Genomic DNA, 16,706 nt, shown 5'->3' with positions numbered 1-16,706 from the left:
GGGTACGTATCTTGGCTTTTGATATGATGCATAACAAGTCTAGCATTTGCTGGGCTCAGAAATGCCATCTTAGAGAGGAACAGTCACAGTGACCTCACTGCCCATGTCACACACAGCACTGTCCTTGGCTCTGAATTAGATCATCGTCACCACCTCAGATGCCCACAGGGGCTCAGAGCTCAGAGGGCTGATAGGGACACTGGAGAAGCAGAGCGGGGAGAAGATACGTGGCTAGCTGATTCTTACTATTACTGCATGCCAAGATTAGACCATGTCCTTTGTGAAATGCGGAGGAGCTTTTCTGCATTTATTAATGAACAAAATCTTTAAAATTCAATCTGGTATAATTGAGGACACATGATGAAATCGAGAGGGGCTGGAGGTTGCACACCAGTTGGGCTGACTTCCTGTGATGTCAGAACAGTTTCTTTTCATTTACGTTAAGCCTGACCCCACAAGGGCCCTGGAGAGCCAGGCCCTTCCCCAGTGGACTGCACTGGTCAAACCCCAGTGGGAGGTGTGGTAGGAGTATCTTCAAGGCCCTGAAACCATTCAGGGGGAGAGTTGAGAACCCTTTTTAAAGAAAATAACTCTTTAATCTGTTGGAATCAATTCTGTTCAGTGCAACCTAAATATAATCTGGAACTGCCCTGCACATGCTATAAACACCCCACGTTGTCATGAGATTGTTTGCATGCTGCAAGGAAGGTTTTTTTCTTTGGATAAGCTGTCTTCAGGACTGTGTTCACAGGAAACCTTATAATGAGGGGTATAATATATTGGGGTAAACACTCCACATCTCCTAATCCTGACTAAAGATTATCACCTCCACTTTATAGATAAGGAAACAGGTTCAGAGAAGCTGAGTGATTTGCCCAGCTGAGTGGTGGAGCCAGACTTTTAAATGAGCACTTCCTGTCTCTAGAGCCAGGTGTTTTCCTCTGTACCAGGGGTTGGCAAACCACCACCTGCAGGCCAAAGCCAGCCTACCACCTGTTGTTGTAAATCAAGTTTTATTGGAACCTAGCCAAGCTCATTCGTTTACTTATTGTCTGTGGCCACTTTCACGCTACCACAGAGCAGGGCTGAGTAGTGGCAACAGACGCTATATGGCCACAAAGCCTAAAATACCTACTATCTGACCCCTAACAGAAGTTTGCCAATCTCTGCTCGATGCCACACCTCCCCAAAATAAATACAGAAAACTTCAGGGCTGCTCCTTGGGCCCAGAGATCACTTCTGTTTTTCTCTCTCCTTCATTGAAGATACTTGACACCGCTCAACAAAAACTCTCATTTGCATAGACTAGCCTCGGCAGTCCACTCCCCAACTGCGGCAAAACTACAAAGTAAAACCATTTCTAGTTTCCAGAAGCTGTCCTAATTTTAAAGACCTCTGGAGGGAGGCAGGGGTGGAATCAGCCTGCATCTGGGTCAATAATTATCCCGGCCAGATAACTCACCAGTTTGTACCCTAACTCCTCCTTCTTTTTCTGGGCAAGGCCACTTCTCCCCACTTTCTAACCTTGAAGAGTAGCTTCCCAAAGTGATCCCCGGCCTCCGGAAGTTATCTTGCCTACACATGAGCACTTGGGGTCTTCTTTCTCCCAGACCCCTCTCCAGGCAGAATCCCTCCAATTTTTTTGGTCCTCATCAGCCTTCAGTCATTTGTTTTGTGTCAGGAACACTTCTGGGAAGAAAAATGGTCCAATCCTGAGCCCAGCAATTGAAAACTCTCCCCCATGAGTCATTTTAGAGCTGGAGTGTGTTGGCATCTGTCTTCCCCAAGACAGCCTTTTCTCTTCATTATCAAGATAAATCCATTTAATGAGGCACCCCTGATTGGGTACATTGTACCTTTTTGTGAGTGCTGACCCCTCTTTAGTGGCAATGCCCAGTAGCGTATGCTGCTGTGCCTTCTCCAGAAACCCTCCACACGGCTGCCCTTCCAGCTCAGCCTTGGAAGCAAGCCCAGAATGACCTCTGGAACCCCAGACACCATCTCAAAGCCACAGACTTTATTCTTTAGGCTTTGTACAAGTGCACTTTGAAAACCATGCTAGCAGTCTTATTATTCTGTTAAGGATGTGTTTGTTTAATTCTACAGATGAAAGGTGGGAGCCTAAGAATCTTTGGCATTGAACATATCAATCATTGTTGCAGTCTGGAAGATAACTATGTTAAGTACTATGGGCCACAATACAAATATGAAACAGTTCCTGCTCTCCACGGATTTACAATCTAGACGGGGTGAAACGTACAACAATAATGAACTTAACCACTTTATAGTGATATGACAAGAATCACTCTAGATGCCATACTGAAGGCTCAGAAGTGGTTCTGGATGTTTGCTGAGACTAATGGCTCTCACACTTGAGTGTACATCAGAATCACCTGGAGGGGATGTTGAACCACTGATCGCTGGGCACCACTCCTAGAGTTTCTGATTCAGTAGGTCTGGGGTGAGCCTGAGAAGTTGAATTTCTAGCAAGTTCCCAGGTGATACAGATGTGGTCTGGGAATACCCTGTCAGGGATATTTTTATACGAGAAACCTCTGATTTAAGTTGCTTCATTCTTGGATGGTAAGGGAACTCACATTTGTTTGTGTGTCTCATATGTTCCATTCAGTGTATCAGGTACTTTGCATGTAATACCTTGTTTAATTTTCACAACAACTCTGTGAACTCTGTACTATTACTTCCACTTGACAGTGATAAAACTAAGGCTCAGGAAGGGGAATGCATGTTTGCTAAATATGCAATGTAGCATAAAGGGTATCAGGCTTTATGTAATTAACAACAACCTGATGAATTTTAAATGATTAGTACTCCTGGTTTATAGATGATAGAAATGAGTCCGGGAGAGATTGAGTATCTTGAGAAAGATCACAGCCTGGCTTCAAAATCATGCATACCCATCCATTTACTGAAAGCTACTAACGTGGATGCCAAAAGCTTATGTTCTTCAATGGCTGAGGCATGCACTACCTACCTCCTGCCTTTGTTCTTGCTGGTCCCTCTGCCTGGATTCCCCTCCCCTCTTCTTCACTTCAGTAACTTCATTCATCCTTCAAGTCCCAGCAACAATTTTGTCTCAACCACACAGACTTCTCTGACATCCCTCTTTACCCCAGCTGGAGCAGGAATAGTGACTCCTTTGTATGTGTCCCAACATACTTGATATTATTGAATTCCATCACACACCCCAACATCCTCTTATCGTTGGTTTCAGGAAAAAGAAATCCAAATTTTCCATCTAAGCCAGCAAACTACCCACCATGTAGTCCTGCCTGACTTCCAACCTCACCTTGCAGCCCCATCTTGTTTCTCCAACTAAATGAAACCACCATACACTCTTCCCCACTCAGGGCTGTGCTCTCCTCCCTCCAACCCTTGGCTCACACTGTTTCTTCCACCAAGAATGGCTCCTCCCCTGCACCTCATCATGTCCACATCTGGCCTCTCTTCAAGCCCCAGCAAAGTCCTGGTGCTGTGCCCTCAGCCTGCCGACATTTGAGAGGGGCTCAGTAAGCATCTGGGGAATGAACTCTTGCCTTGCTCCACTGTGACATCACTTCCTCCCTTGGGGGAGGCAAGGGTACACGTGTGTCTTATCCGCTTTCCCAGACCGGGAGCTCCTTCAGCCCAAGGCTTCGAATGTCCCACTCACAGTGCCTCGCACACTGTAGATGCTCGGAAAACAGTTGTTGAATGAGTGGGTGAATGATGCTGGATAAAGGTTGTGGGTATAAAAGTAGGGTCAAAGAGGTGATTAGACTAGGAGCACACAGAGGCTTGGTAGATCTTGGAGTAAACCCAGGAGCACATTTCAATTAACAAGAAGGAAACCAGGAGCACAGTTAGACTACCAGCATGCTTGATTCTATTCAGGGATCCTCAGCACTTATACCTTTAACCCAGTCTTCCAAGGAGCCAAAAGGTTTTCTCCATTTGAGGTAAAAGTATCATGTGGGACTCCCAGTTCTTTTGTAACATGTGACATTGTTACAGAGAACATGTACTGGGAGAATTCCAGAAATACACCACAGGCATGGTTCAGATCTTGGTTAAATAATCCGTCAATACCAACAATGAGGGCAGACTCTATGAGCATGTTTTCTTTGATGTCTGTGGCAAAGCGTATGCTGTGATTAAGAAGTTTCAAGTCCATTGATTTGCTGATGCCTCTGCAACACCGTCTTTGGATTTTTCAAATAATGGTAAAAGGTCTGATATTTTCCAAAGAGGACAGTTAAGGATGGTGGTTGTGAGTGTCTTGATTTAAATTGCACGCATAGAGCATTAACAGAGTCTTAACACCATTAATTAATTGTAGCCCTTGTAGAAGCTACTTTGCAAAGGAATAGAGGAATATTTGACTTACATAACTATTTTGTCTTCTTAAAAAATCAATGACATCTTTCGCTGGGGTCATTTTCCTTGGCACACAGAGTGACCATAGAACTTCTTGGGGCCAGTGCCAAGCACAACTGTGAAGTGAAGTAGGTGAAGCCAGTGTTTGGCTCCACCGACCTCTGTTCAGTGCTGTATACCCACCACTTGCATCCCTTTCCCTGGGGCCAGGTGCCCTCTTGGCCGCTTCTCTCTTATCCTATCAACCTACTCTTAGGAAATGGTGTGTATTTTCTTCAATCTGAAGTATAACTGATTGTTGGGAATTTAAAGGATTATTCCACTTACGGATTCTTACATCTAGCAGGGATCACAGTCTTAAGCTAGAGGAATGAAGCTCTAAGAGTGGATTTTTAGTGTAAGATGTAAGTAGGAGCTGAAGCATTTCCCGTATTACGTAAAGGATTATCATGATTTCTATGCAAAGGTACAACCATGAGCATATAAATGAAGGTGATTTTTAAAGTTATTTCTTATTGAAGTAGCTTCATTGTTTCTATCCAGCCTTCTTCTACATCTACCCAATCCGGGCAGCTTCAGCCCCACAAGCTGGTACTCTTCTTCGACTTCATTGAATGTATTCTTTGGAGTTTTTGGTTGCAAGTAACAACAATCCCATTCAAACCACCTTAAGGGAAAAAACGGTTCACGTAACTAAACCACCAAATGTCAGGGTTAGGCTGACTTTATGGCTGAATATGGCTTCACCATTATTAACACTCTCACATACACACACACTTCTGTCTTTCTTCTGTCTGATTCTATTGGCATCAGTCTCATTATCTTCCCTCTCCTGTGTATTAAGGGTTAGGATAGTCTTATTAAAGTTCTTAATTTGAGGAGGAAAGAGCATGCGTCAGCTTTGCCTCAAGTCAAGTCAGAAAAGTCTGGGGATGATGCTGATTGGTCAGTTTAGGTCACATGCCCACTTCCTAGTGTGATCATTGTGTCTAGTCAGATGTGGTCTGGTGGTTGTCATCTCTGTGACAGCCCATTAAAGAAACACATGAAGTAGAGGAATCACCTGGCCCTCTGAGCTTCTGTTTCCTCATCTATAAAATGAGGGAAGTGGAGATATCTCTAAAACTCTCCCAGCTTTAACCTGATTCTATTTAAAAATCTCTTCTTCATTTTTAGTATTCTAATCACTGTATCTTTGTCTCTCATACATGTCCTACCTCCCACCTGAAGGTTAAATAACATTGGGAGATGCTAATTATCTCCTTGGTTCAACTCTGTATTTCTCTAAATGAGGAAAGGGGCAGCTCCTGTGGTGCCCCTCACATGAAACAGCAAAGCATTATAATTCAGCCTTGACCAAATTTAACCACCACTGATACTGCATGATATAGGATGGTCACAATTTCAAAATTTGTCGAGCATCCCAAATTTAGCATTTTGCCTGAGTTAAAAAAGAAGCAGATCAGGTGGAAGGTCAACTGGAAATTTTTTTTATGCTGTTATGCTGGAGGCATGAAATGATGCTTATGTAACAGGTTCCAATTCAGATGCAACCCAGATTCAAAGTGGTTAATGTGTGGTGTGCAGATTATTCGTCTGTTTCCACACCATTGAACACCTGTTCTTCCTGCAAAACCCATATGATGTCTTCTTCTCTGAAATGCTTCCCCACCTACCAACAAAGTCCATCAGTCCATCTTCTCTGTCACGTCTACACTTCTATCGTAATGATCTTTGCCCATGTCTAGTTCTCTTATTAGACCATTAGTGCACAGAAGACAAGGGCCATATCTTATTTATCTTTGAATTCCTAGTGCCCCACCCAGTAGAGACACATGGTAAGAAATCAGTAATGTTTGTTGTGTTGACTTTACAAATAAAAGCTTTTCAAGCAAATTTTTCTTGGTACTTTCTATCAGTACAGTCTGATTTATGGTAAGCTAATAACAAGCTGAGTTAGACTGCAGGAAGCAACCCAGCCATGGCCCTAGAAACACCCATGAGTCAGAAGTCTGTAAGACAGTTGCCTTTATACCTTTCCATCACTGCTGTCACCAGCAACCACTTCTTCACAGGGCAGGCGTGGTACACAGGTCCTCTGAAATCAGTGGTACCTACCGGATAAGGAAGATCCATGCATGAATGATATAGATCTGTCATCCCTCAAGTTTTCTTCTGTAGTTTCCTGAGGTCCCTGCAATTAGACTCATTTTTTGTGATAAGCTATTACCTCTCAGAAAGCCCCTACGAAAACGCAAATATGTTACCTAGTAGAGGATATTCTTGCTGTGGACTTGGATTCCTAAAAGTCAGAAGTGTATAAGGAAAAATGAGAGTTGATATCACTTGGAAATAGATTTGTCTTTCTTCCAGCCACCTGTGACTCATCTCACCTTCAGTTCAGCCATTTTCAGTTGACTAAAGGAAAATGTGGTTGACATAGGACCCCTGGGAGCACGGAAGCACAGAAAGCAATGGGTGTGCAGATGACTAAAGAGTGAGGACAACTGGCATCCCTGAGTTAGGGGACTCATGGCCCTGTGAGATCCCCTTCGGCCTGATGGGCACCACTCTGGTCTTCCTGAGGCCAGTTTAGTTTTGCTGCCGAGGAGGATTCACTTTCTTTTTCTGCCTCCCAATGGCCTCTAGACCCCTACAGATCACTGGACAGGTCCTTCTGTGGATAGGGCAGCTATAGGAGAGATGTACACTTGGAGAAAGAAATCTGAGCAGATTGCTTAGCAACCTCCACCATCAGAGAGGGGCAGCACCATTAAACAGAGCTCAGCAAGTGCAGGAGCTGTCAAGTGTTTGGAGGACATTTCAGCTGCCTAATATTTCCTGAGGCAGTGAGATTTTCCCATCACCTAGCAGTCAGGCAGATTTGGAAGTTCTGGTTTTCCACAGTCTTTTTCATAGTATAAAACTGTTACCTCTACCATAATAACATTTCATGAAAGTGGAATGTTGGTGGGACTAGTCAGTGAGCAGTTACTGAGTACCTACCATGCATGAATTGTTGAGCAAACAACTGGTTAGAAGCCATGAGGAGTATATTGGGATCACATTCATAGTGACAAAAGGTGAGTGGTAACCCAGGGCTGTTCAACATGGAGCATATGCTGTCTCCACCATACTGGGCTACTTGGTATCATACTTCGTGTGACCTTGAACAACTCCTCAATCCTTCTCAGTCTCAGTTTCCTTATCTTTAAAATAGTGGTGGTAACACCCACTATGCTGTATTGGAGGGAGGATTAAATGAGGTGATGAACAGCAAAGTGCCTGGCACAGAATCTAGCATATCGTTGAGGTGCATTTGTGGTTTTCTCTTATTTTTCACTTACTAAGCGTGTTCGAGAATGGTGGCATGGGATGGCAGTATAGTAGCATGTTTACAATCCTAGGTTCAAATCCCAGCTTAGCCACCTACCAACCAGCTGTATGATTTTGAACTAGTTATTTAGTGTTTTGAAGCCTCAGTTTCTTCATGTGTAAATGGATTGATGATAATATCTACCTCATAGAATTGAGTGGATTAAGAGAGGGAACATACATAAAACGCCTACCATAGTATCTGGCACACAGTAGATACCTTACCAATGGTATCAGTTGTTTTCATCTGGAGTGAAGGACAAAAAAAGAAGCAGCAAGATTACTGCAAGTCTCTTGGATGCCTCTGTGTGTTTTCTGATCTTTTCCTCCTTTATTTATTCTGATGAAGATGGATCCACATTAACAGAGGCAATGGTTGATTGCCTCCTCATGGGCTGGTCCCATCCTGAGGCAGCACATTACCATATTCATCTTTTTTCTTGAGGCGTCCAGTGGGATAAGGCTGTGCTAATTTAATAGACCTCTTTTTTTAGTGCCTGGCTCAAAGAGGCAATACCACATGCACATTTCCAAATGCATCATTTGGAGGAACACTCAGGACCTAACTACATGGGGAAAGCATTCTGGGAGGGGCCAGTGTGGGTATTATTTCACATTCATTTGAACTGGTGCCAACCAAACTTCCACAGTTAGTTGTGTCTCAGCGATTTTCTCCTGGAGAAAATAATGATTATGCAGACTTCTAGCTATTGCTTGGACTTCTTTCGTTCTTTAGTTTGCATTGTTTACAGTGTTGCTTCAGCAGCAGTCACATAATATATCGAACAAATGGAGCACTCCTCTCACCCCAAGCCTCCCTGACCCCAATTCGAAGTTAGTCAATCCATCTCCTTCCTTGTGGTTCCAACAGTACAAGAGAAGATGGAAGGTGTACATAATGGTGGTTTACTCTTTGGAAAAGCATGCTCAAGATTTGGGCTGAGAGTGCAAGCAAAGGGGATCAGGGAGGTTAACTCGGGGAGACTTTTCTGAATGGGCAAAGTCAACCCCCAGGAAAATTATGGTCTTCCTTTCATCTACAGGTAATGCAGGTGGTGAAGGAGCAGGTTATGAGAGCTCTTACAACCAAGCCTAGCTCCCTGGACCAGTTCAAGAGCAAACTGCAGAACCTGAGCTACACTGAGATCCTGAAAATCCGCCAGTCTGAGAGGATGAACCAGGAAGATTTCCAGTCTCGCCCGATTTTGTAAGTTGCCCCTGATCTCTGTCTCCTCAAAGGCTCTGACATGGTTTCTGGAGTGAAAGCCTATCACACAGCTGGGCTGCGTTATGAGCTCTTTATGGAAGGCCAACAAAAGACATTCAAAAGATCTCAATTCAGTTCATGAAGTCTCAGCAACTCTTTAAGGAAAGCTGGGCAGGGATGGGCTGAGTGGGAGGAGGGGACAGATACTGGCAGAAAGATCTAAACCAGGAAGTGGCCCAGTTGCTGACAAATCCTCTAAGGATTTGTAGCTGAAAAGTTTGGGACATTTTCTAACACTTGGGACAAATTTTTTTGCCTGTGAAGCTATATTCTATATAGGTGCCTTTGAGTAGCAAGATGCTCTGACCCAGCCACCGTGAGGTCACCAATAATTAAAGCAACGTGAACACTGAAGTTGTGTGAATGGGATGGAGAACTTGAGAGGAAGGGAGAGATCCACCTTCTCCCTGCCCTTTGGCTCTGCTTTGCTTCAGAGAATCTTGTATCGCTCTTGTGACTATTGACCTACAGGCCTAAGGCAGAGAGGCAGCGGTCCTCTGATATTTTAGGACTTTGCGTCAAATTCCACTTGCAACAGTTGTGTAATTTCATGTATCTCCATCTCTAAGATATTCTGAACCTCGAACATGAGGCCTGTTTTGTTTTCTTCGTCTTTTCTTAGAGCTGGCCTGTTAATCTTCCCTTGTCCTTTCCTAAGAACTAGGTCAGTTTTGTTATCCTTATAATTTATAGAGAAGGAAATAAGCAAAAGGGGGGGGGGGTAAGGGAAGTGTTTGACATGTATTCTCATTCTTCACATGGGAGACTGGACACAGCTTCTTCTGAACTTGCATATGAAGCCAACTTACAACATAAGTGTCATTATGAAGCCCATTTTAAACCTCTCTCTCTCTCTGTTTCTGATTTTTTTTTTTTCTTTCTGCCCCCCTTTCTGTTTTTTGCTCTTATGTATTTGACATTTTGAATGCTTGGCAATTTGCAAAGCATCCCCTCCTGCTGTTTCATTTCCTCCCGTCCATGTAAGATAGGCAGGTCTTATTCCCATTCAAGGACCAGGACATAGTCTAGAGAGGTGAGGACCTTGTTAGCAAGTGGAGGAGCCAGGACTTGAACTCTAGTCCTCTGGTCCCTCAGCTAATGCTTCGTCCACCCTACCAGAGCTCCTTTGCCAAGTGCAAGATTAAGATGAAGTTAAAAACAGTGCACAGGTCTGAATAGACAGTAACCAAGCTATAATATCTACTTTGTGTTTGTTTTCAAACCTTAAGAAGCACCTTTAGAAACTGCAGATTAGAACTGCAGACTTCAGTGGGAATGAAGTCAGGCAGCAGGGGAGGGGAAATGCTTCCTGAGGGTCTTTGGCTTGTATTATTGTAAAACCTAAGTTATACCTGCATTGAGTACCTGTCAGCTGTATGAGGGGCACTGCTGGGGCTTTGCATTGGTCCTCAGCCAGAAGAAGGTAATAGCTGAACAGAATATAACAAAATACCGAACAGAAAGCACTTCAGATAAATGATTGACTCCTCAGAGATGCAGTTTCTCACTGGCAAGGAGGGACAGTGGCGCTTCGTCCCATCCCAGGGTGTATAGTACGGACACCTTGGATTTCATAACATCTGTTTCGGCAGATGTGTAAACACAAGGAGACTTTATTATGCTTTTGACAGTAATTCGTAAAACCTAAAGGGAGACTTGAGGAACCACTTGAGCTAAGGCCAAGAGATTCTAAATTAGTGATTGACCGTGACTTTGTTCCAGGTAAGAAGGTTAACTACATGTCAAGTGTGAACACTTTGCTCTTGCTTTGGCTTCAGGTCTTTACTTCCCAAGCCTCTGCCTGTGACATTCTGAAGTTTATTTTCCCTTTATTCCAAGAAGCTCTTAGCTTTACATTTATTATGTAAGAAGAAGCAATGCAAATATGAAGGAAATCTCCTGAATGTATGTAACTTTGGCATCATCACTCGGCCACAGGACTGAAAAGCTCCACGGCCCACTGGGTTTCTTGGGACAGCTGCAGTAATGTCATAAAGACGAGTCAGAAATCTCCTGAATGTATGTAACTTTGGCATCATCACTCGGCCACAGGACTGAAAAGCTCCACGGCCCACTGGGTTTCTTGGGACAGCTGCAGTAAAGTCATAAAGACGAGTCAGAAGCTATAGCATTTAAGCGGGAAGGCCATGAACAAACCTGATCCTTATCTGAGCCCCTGAGACAGGCAGGCAGGAACCAGCCTCCAGCTTCTTCTCCAGTGATGTTTTGTCTGTTAGAATGATCTACTAGACAGGAACTCATTGTGGGGTTGGATGAAGTCTAAATGCCACCAAAGTGTCTCACAGCATAAACCCAAGTAAACAAAAGAAAGGGACAAACCATATTTGATTATTTTCATTCATTTATTCATTTAACAAATATGTATTGAGTGACTCCTACCTGTCAGGCCCTGCCCGAGGGGCTAAGGACAGAGAGAGAACCAAAGACGCTTGGCCGCCACTGTCATAGGCTTTAAAGCTGGGGTTGGAGGGATTACCAGGGGCTGTGCTCAGTGCTTGCTTGGAAAAAGCACAGGTGGGTGGATTGTCATGAGAGCGCAAAGGAGATGCATCTAACCCAAGCTCGGGAGTTAGGATATTAGAATTTTAGAGCTGGAAAGCGCCCTTAAGGTCATCGAGTTCAGGACTGTCATTTTGCAGACTGGGAAAATGACTTGGCTGGGGCCTGACCGCTGGTGCGGAACCCTGCTGGCCATGCTTGCTGCCTCTCCACCTGACCCCCATAGTGCTCTCCCCATTGCCTGCCTGGCTGCCTCTGTGCATGCTGCACACGGCACAGTGGCAAACCTCACCACCACAAAGACCCCTTGAGGCATGCGTCCCATTTTGTAAAACATCTATATTTCCTTAGAAGAAAAATGCAAACTCCGTGTGAGCAAATGTTTGAGGGGAACATATATTCAGTGGGTTCAAGAAGCTCTGTTTTATTTTTTAGATCTTGACTAATTATTTCAGAGAGAAGGTATTTGTTATTTTCTGCTTAGCATGACTTGACAGAGAAGATAAGACCATCCACACAATTAATCCAAGCTATTGGATATGAAAAGCTTGAATAGTCCAAAAATAGGTCTATTTTTGTGGGGAAGAGGAGATGCAAGGACAGACACCAGTGAAGCAAAGTAGTAAAAACCCAGACCCGGGGAGCTAACAGATGTGGGATCAGATTCCAAGGCCACCACCTACAAATGTGGCTCTTTAGGCAAGTTATATAGCCTATTCTAAGCCTGTTTTTTTGGTCTAAAAATGAAGATGATAAAAGTCTCTGCATTGTTGGGTTGGTATGAGGATTCAGTGAAGTAATGCATGAAAAGCCCTTAAGCATATGCCTGACACATAATATCCACTCAGAGAAATGGTCACTCATTATTAGCCAATACCCAGAATTTAACAAGTTGTCACACTGTTAATATGTAAATGGTAAAACTGACACTATGAATATATTTGTATATGCCTCGCCTTATCTCAGAAAGTATAGTAAAAGTAGGTGAGAAAGAAAAAGTAAAAACAAATAGTGCCAGAAATAAGGTTAATGCCTGTTCTGCAAATCTGCCTCCTCACTAAAGATTGGCCACAAGCTCTGCTCCAGGCTTTGTCATAGCCAGTGCTGGTAGGGCAGTCTGGTCAGTTACACAATTATCAGTGTTCAATGCACTTGACAAATACTTATCAAGTACCTGCCACATGCCAGGTACTGATCTATGTGTTGATGACCCATCAGTGAAGAGAACAGACACAGTTCTCGCCCCATAATGATTATATTTTAGTGGGGAGAAAGGCAGACGATAAACGTGGTAAATAAGATTATAGCATGGTAAAAGAGGATACAGGCAATGGAAAAATAAAGCAGAACAGAGGAAATGGAGAGTTGGCAGTTTTAAATAAAGTGGTCAGAGTAGATCCCTCTAGTTGAGATGGTGACATTTGAGTAAAGATGTGTAAGGGACTAAGGGAGCAGGCTATGTGTGTATTTGGGAGAAGGGTAGTCCAGCAGATAGAAACACCAGTGCAAAGGCCCTGAGGTAGGAGCAGATCTGGCTGCTCAGTGAATAACAAGGATGCCAGTATGGCTGGAGCAGAACAAGCAAGAGAGAGAACAATAGGAGGTGAGGCCAGAGAGGTGGCCGGGAGCCTGATTACGTAGGGCCTTGTTGGGGGGCCATTGCAGGGTTTTGAGCAGAGGACTGATGTGCTCTTACTTGGGTGTTTAACTGATCCCTCTTGCTGCTGTATTGGGAATAGACTCCAAGGCAGTAAGTTTGGAAGCAGGGAGATCAGTGAGAAAGTTATTTCAGTAATCCAAGCAAGAGGTGATGAGAAGTGATTACTCTCTACAATAGCTTGGATAGATTTTGAAGATAAGAAACAATGGTACTGCCTGGCTGATTAGATGTGGAGTGTATGAGAAAGAGAGGAGTCAAGGATGAGCTTGAGGTTTGGAGCCTGAGCGCCTAACTGAAGGACAGAGTGAGTGAAGCGGGCTTGGACAGGGGATCAGGAATTCAGCTTTGGACATGTCAAGTTCCAGGTGTCCATGAGACGTCCAAGGAGGCAGTTGGATGGATGAGTTTGGAGTTGGGCCAAGAGGTCTAGGTTGGAAATATAAATTTGGGAGTTGCCAGCATAAAGTTGCTATTTACAGCCATAATGTAAAGAACAGAAGAGGTGCAAGGACTGAGCCTGGAGGGCCCCCAGTGTTGAGACAGAAACAGATCCATTTCTATGCAACTGACAGTGTCACTCAGCCCAAAGTCTCCACAGAGCCCTCTTAGATGAGGGGTGGGCAAACTATAGCGCTTGAGCCAAATCCCACCTGCTACCTGTTTTTGCAAATAGGGTTTTATTGGAACACAGCTGTGCTCATTTGTTGGCATACTGTCGCCTGCTTTCACTCACCATGGCAGAGTTGAGTAGTTGCAACAGACAAGGTGTGGCCCACAAAGCCTGAAATATTTACTATCTGGCCTTTTACAGAAAAAATTTCCCAACTTCTGTTCTAGATGAACACCAGGTAACAGCTCAGTGGGGCAGATCCCAGGTCCAGGAAGGGATCTTACCAGTCTAGTGGTGCTGTCTGTCTTCTGCGTATGGCACTGGCCTCCTTGGGCCCAGACTTGGAATTGTCTTCTAGAAACGGTGCTAGACTTTGAATTGCTCTTCACACACTCATTTACCCTACCTCTTTTAACCTTCATCCTTCTATTTTGTATAAGGCCTTTAAATAGAATTAGAGGAATATTTATCAAAACAAAGCCAGTAAACCCAAGACCTTGGCCTCATTGACCCCAAGCTGAGAATTTCAAAACCCAGTTCCAGCCCATGGTGTTATGACCTGGATTAACATGAAGTCAAATTTCATCCATAGAAATGCCATGTAGGGATTACATATGCTTTCCTAATATGAGTGAATTTTATAGCTACTGAGTCCATTTGCAGGGAAAGAAGAGAAAATTGCATAGGAAAAAGCAAATCTGGGGGCCAGCCCAGTGGTGTAGTGATTAAGTTCACACACTCCATTTCAGTAGCCTGGGGTTCACAGGTTCGGGTACCAGACGTGGACCTACACACCGCTCATCAGGCCATGCTGTGGCGGCATCTCATATACAAAATAGAAGAAGATTGGCACAGATGTTAGCTCAGGGACAATCTTCCTCACCAAAAAAAGAAAAAGAAAAAAAAAAAGCAAAGCTGTCCCATTTCCCTCATTGCCCAATCATATTTTGGAGTCCTTTGGGTCCATAATAAGAAAAGGGTAACTCTTGCAGCAGCAGATTCTCCTATTCTGATACTCCGTCCCCAGAAGATAGTTCCATAATGGAGTGTATCATGAAGAGCACACCTGGGTCTTACACTAAGAAGTCACATATCATCAATCAAAATTACTTAGAAGTACTTTCAATTATTTCCTCCTTTTCGTCCTCATCTCTGCATCTTCATCTCCATTTTAATAACTCAACTCTAGCCTAGTAAAACTATTATTTAAAGATACGTCTATAATCTAAGAATTTATGAAATTCCCAGACTCTTTCTCCTGTGATTTCTCCATCCTTCGATGCTGTCTCTTCCTCTCTGCCTCGTCGCCCTGACTCGCAAGTCAGGAGCAGTGATTTATTGTGGGTAAGACTGCCCTGGCAATTTCCTACCTTCTTCTCCATTCAGAGCAGAGTTCATCAAAGCTGCATTTACTGAGTGCATTTCACCAAAGCTGAATGCTGATAATAAATAGTTTTAGTGATCTGAAAGCCTGAGATGAGACCCTTTGAGACCTGCACAGGAAAAGCTTTACAAATGTACCAAGCTGTATTATTAGGGCTGAATCTCCATGTTATGCTTTATAAATGTTCATTTGAAACAGGATCAAATGACAGAAAGTTTGGGGCCATTTAAGTCTAAAATATGTACTAACGGAGTACTAGAACACCATGTTAGATGGCCAGATCCTTTTATGTGACTTTTTTATTCTTTTTTTCTCACACGTAAATAAAAGTAGTTTGCACAAGGAAGTCTTGAGTTTGTACCCCTATTCTACACTTAACTTCTGCGTGTTGTCTCCCTATCTATAAGATGGGAATGATGATATTAACACCTATTCCCAAAACTTGGGGGCTTTGGGGGGTGGGCGGGGAGGGGATGTTAAATGAGCTAAAGTTCCATAGTACACTACCCTACTCATAGCAGACACTTACCAAGCCTTAGTGCTTCCCCACCCGAGGACAAGAGACTGTGTGAAGACACACTGCCTGCAGTCCAGAGCAAGTCCAGAGTCAAGGCTGAGGCTGAGGAATGTGTGAGCCCTGAGTACCGTGTTACATGGGCATATGGAGTGTTTGGCCTAAGGAAAGGAGAGAATATTATCAAAGAAAATTCAGCAATACCTTGCATTTCTGCCCAATGCTTGTAGAGTGGTCGCACACACACTATCTCCTTTGGGTGTCACAGCAATTTCCCAGAAAAGATTCTTATCCCGTTTTCCAGTTGAGGAAACTGAGATTAGATGAGCTACATGACATGCTAGTCATGGGCAGAGCCTAGGATTGAAACCCTAGTCTTCTGAGTTCCAGATCTCTGTTCTAATCAATACTTTCAATACTGCTTGGAGGGCTGGGCTCTGGGTCTCCCTGTCCAGCTTCAACTAGAACAACTCTTACTTTGCTAGACTCAAATGCTAGGGGACTACATAAAATTTCACATGATAAAAAAATCTCTGGGCCGGCCCCGTGGCTTAGCGGTTGGGTGCGCGCGCTCCGCTGCTGGCGGCCCGGGTTTGGATCCCGGGTGCACACCGACGCGCCGCTTCTCTGGCCATGCTGAGGCCGTGTCCCACGTACAGCAACTAGAAGGATGTGCAGCTATGACATACAACTATCTACTGGGGCTTTGGGGAAAAATAAACAAACAAACAAACAAACAAAATCTCTGCTCTTAGGAAAAAAAAAGATTTAGAAACCATTGCACTCTATCATAATATCTTTACAGCACAGTGCATCTAAAACTAAATTACATTATATTAGCCTGAGACAAGATGCAAATAATCCTTAATTTATCCCATCATTATCCCAATCTCTGTGGGCTAGAATCTGGGACCACATGTTGTTCCCATTTGTAAGTGATAGACTTGAAAGCAAAATGTGGTCCTGTGGTTTGCCCAGGATACAGTGTTTGCTGTGGAATAG

At 43.8% G+C, this 16,706-nt stretch overlaps 1 protein-coding gene across 3 annotated transcripts in view; it reads left to right on the top strand.

Moving 5' to 3' along the window:
* The window catches only part of ELMO1 (engulfment and cell motility 1), a 536,712-nt gene that overhangs the window by 485,062 nt on the left and 34,944 nt on the right, over positions 1–16,706 (top strand). For all 3 annotated transcript variants that reach the window (XM_004418819.3, XM_087429603.1, XM_087429606.1), the window contains one exon: positions 8,793–8,956. In XM_004418819.3, coding sequence (XP_004418876.1) covers positions 8,793–8,956 — 164 coding nt within the window. The remainder of the gene's footprint in view (positions 1–8,792; positions 8,957–16,706) is intronic.

This window comes from Ceratotherium simum, chromosome 1 (assembly GCF_057802395.1).
Source record: "Ceratotherium simum simum isolate JZ-2026a chromosome 1, ASM5780239v1, whole genome shotgun sequence".
In the NCBI taxonomy this organism is placed as follows: domain Eukaryota; kingdom Metazoa; phylum Chordata; class Mammalia; order Perissodactyla; family Rhinocerotidae; genus Ceratotherium; species Ceratotherium simum.
This window is presented reverse-complemented; position numbering and strand designations above follow the sequence as displayed.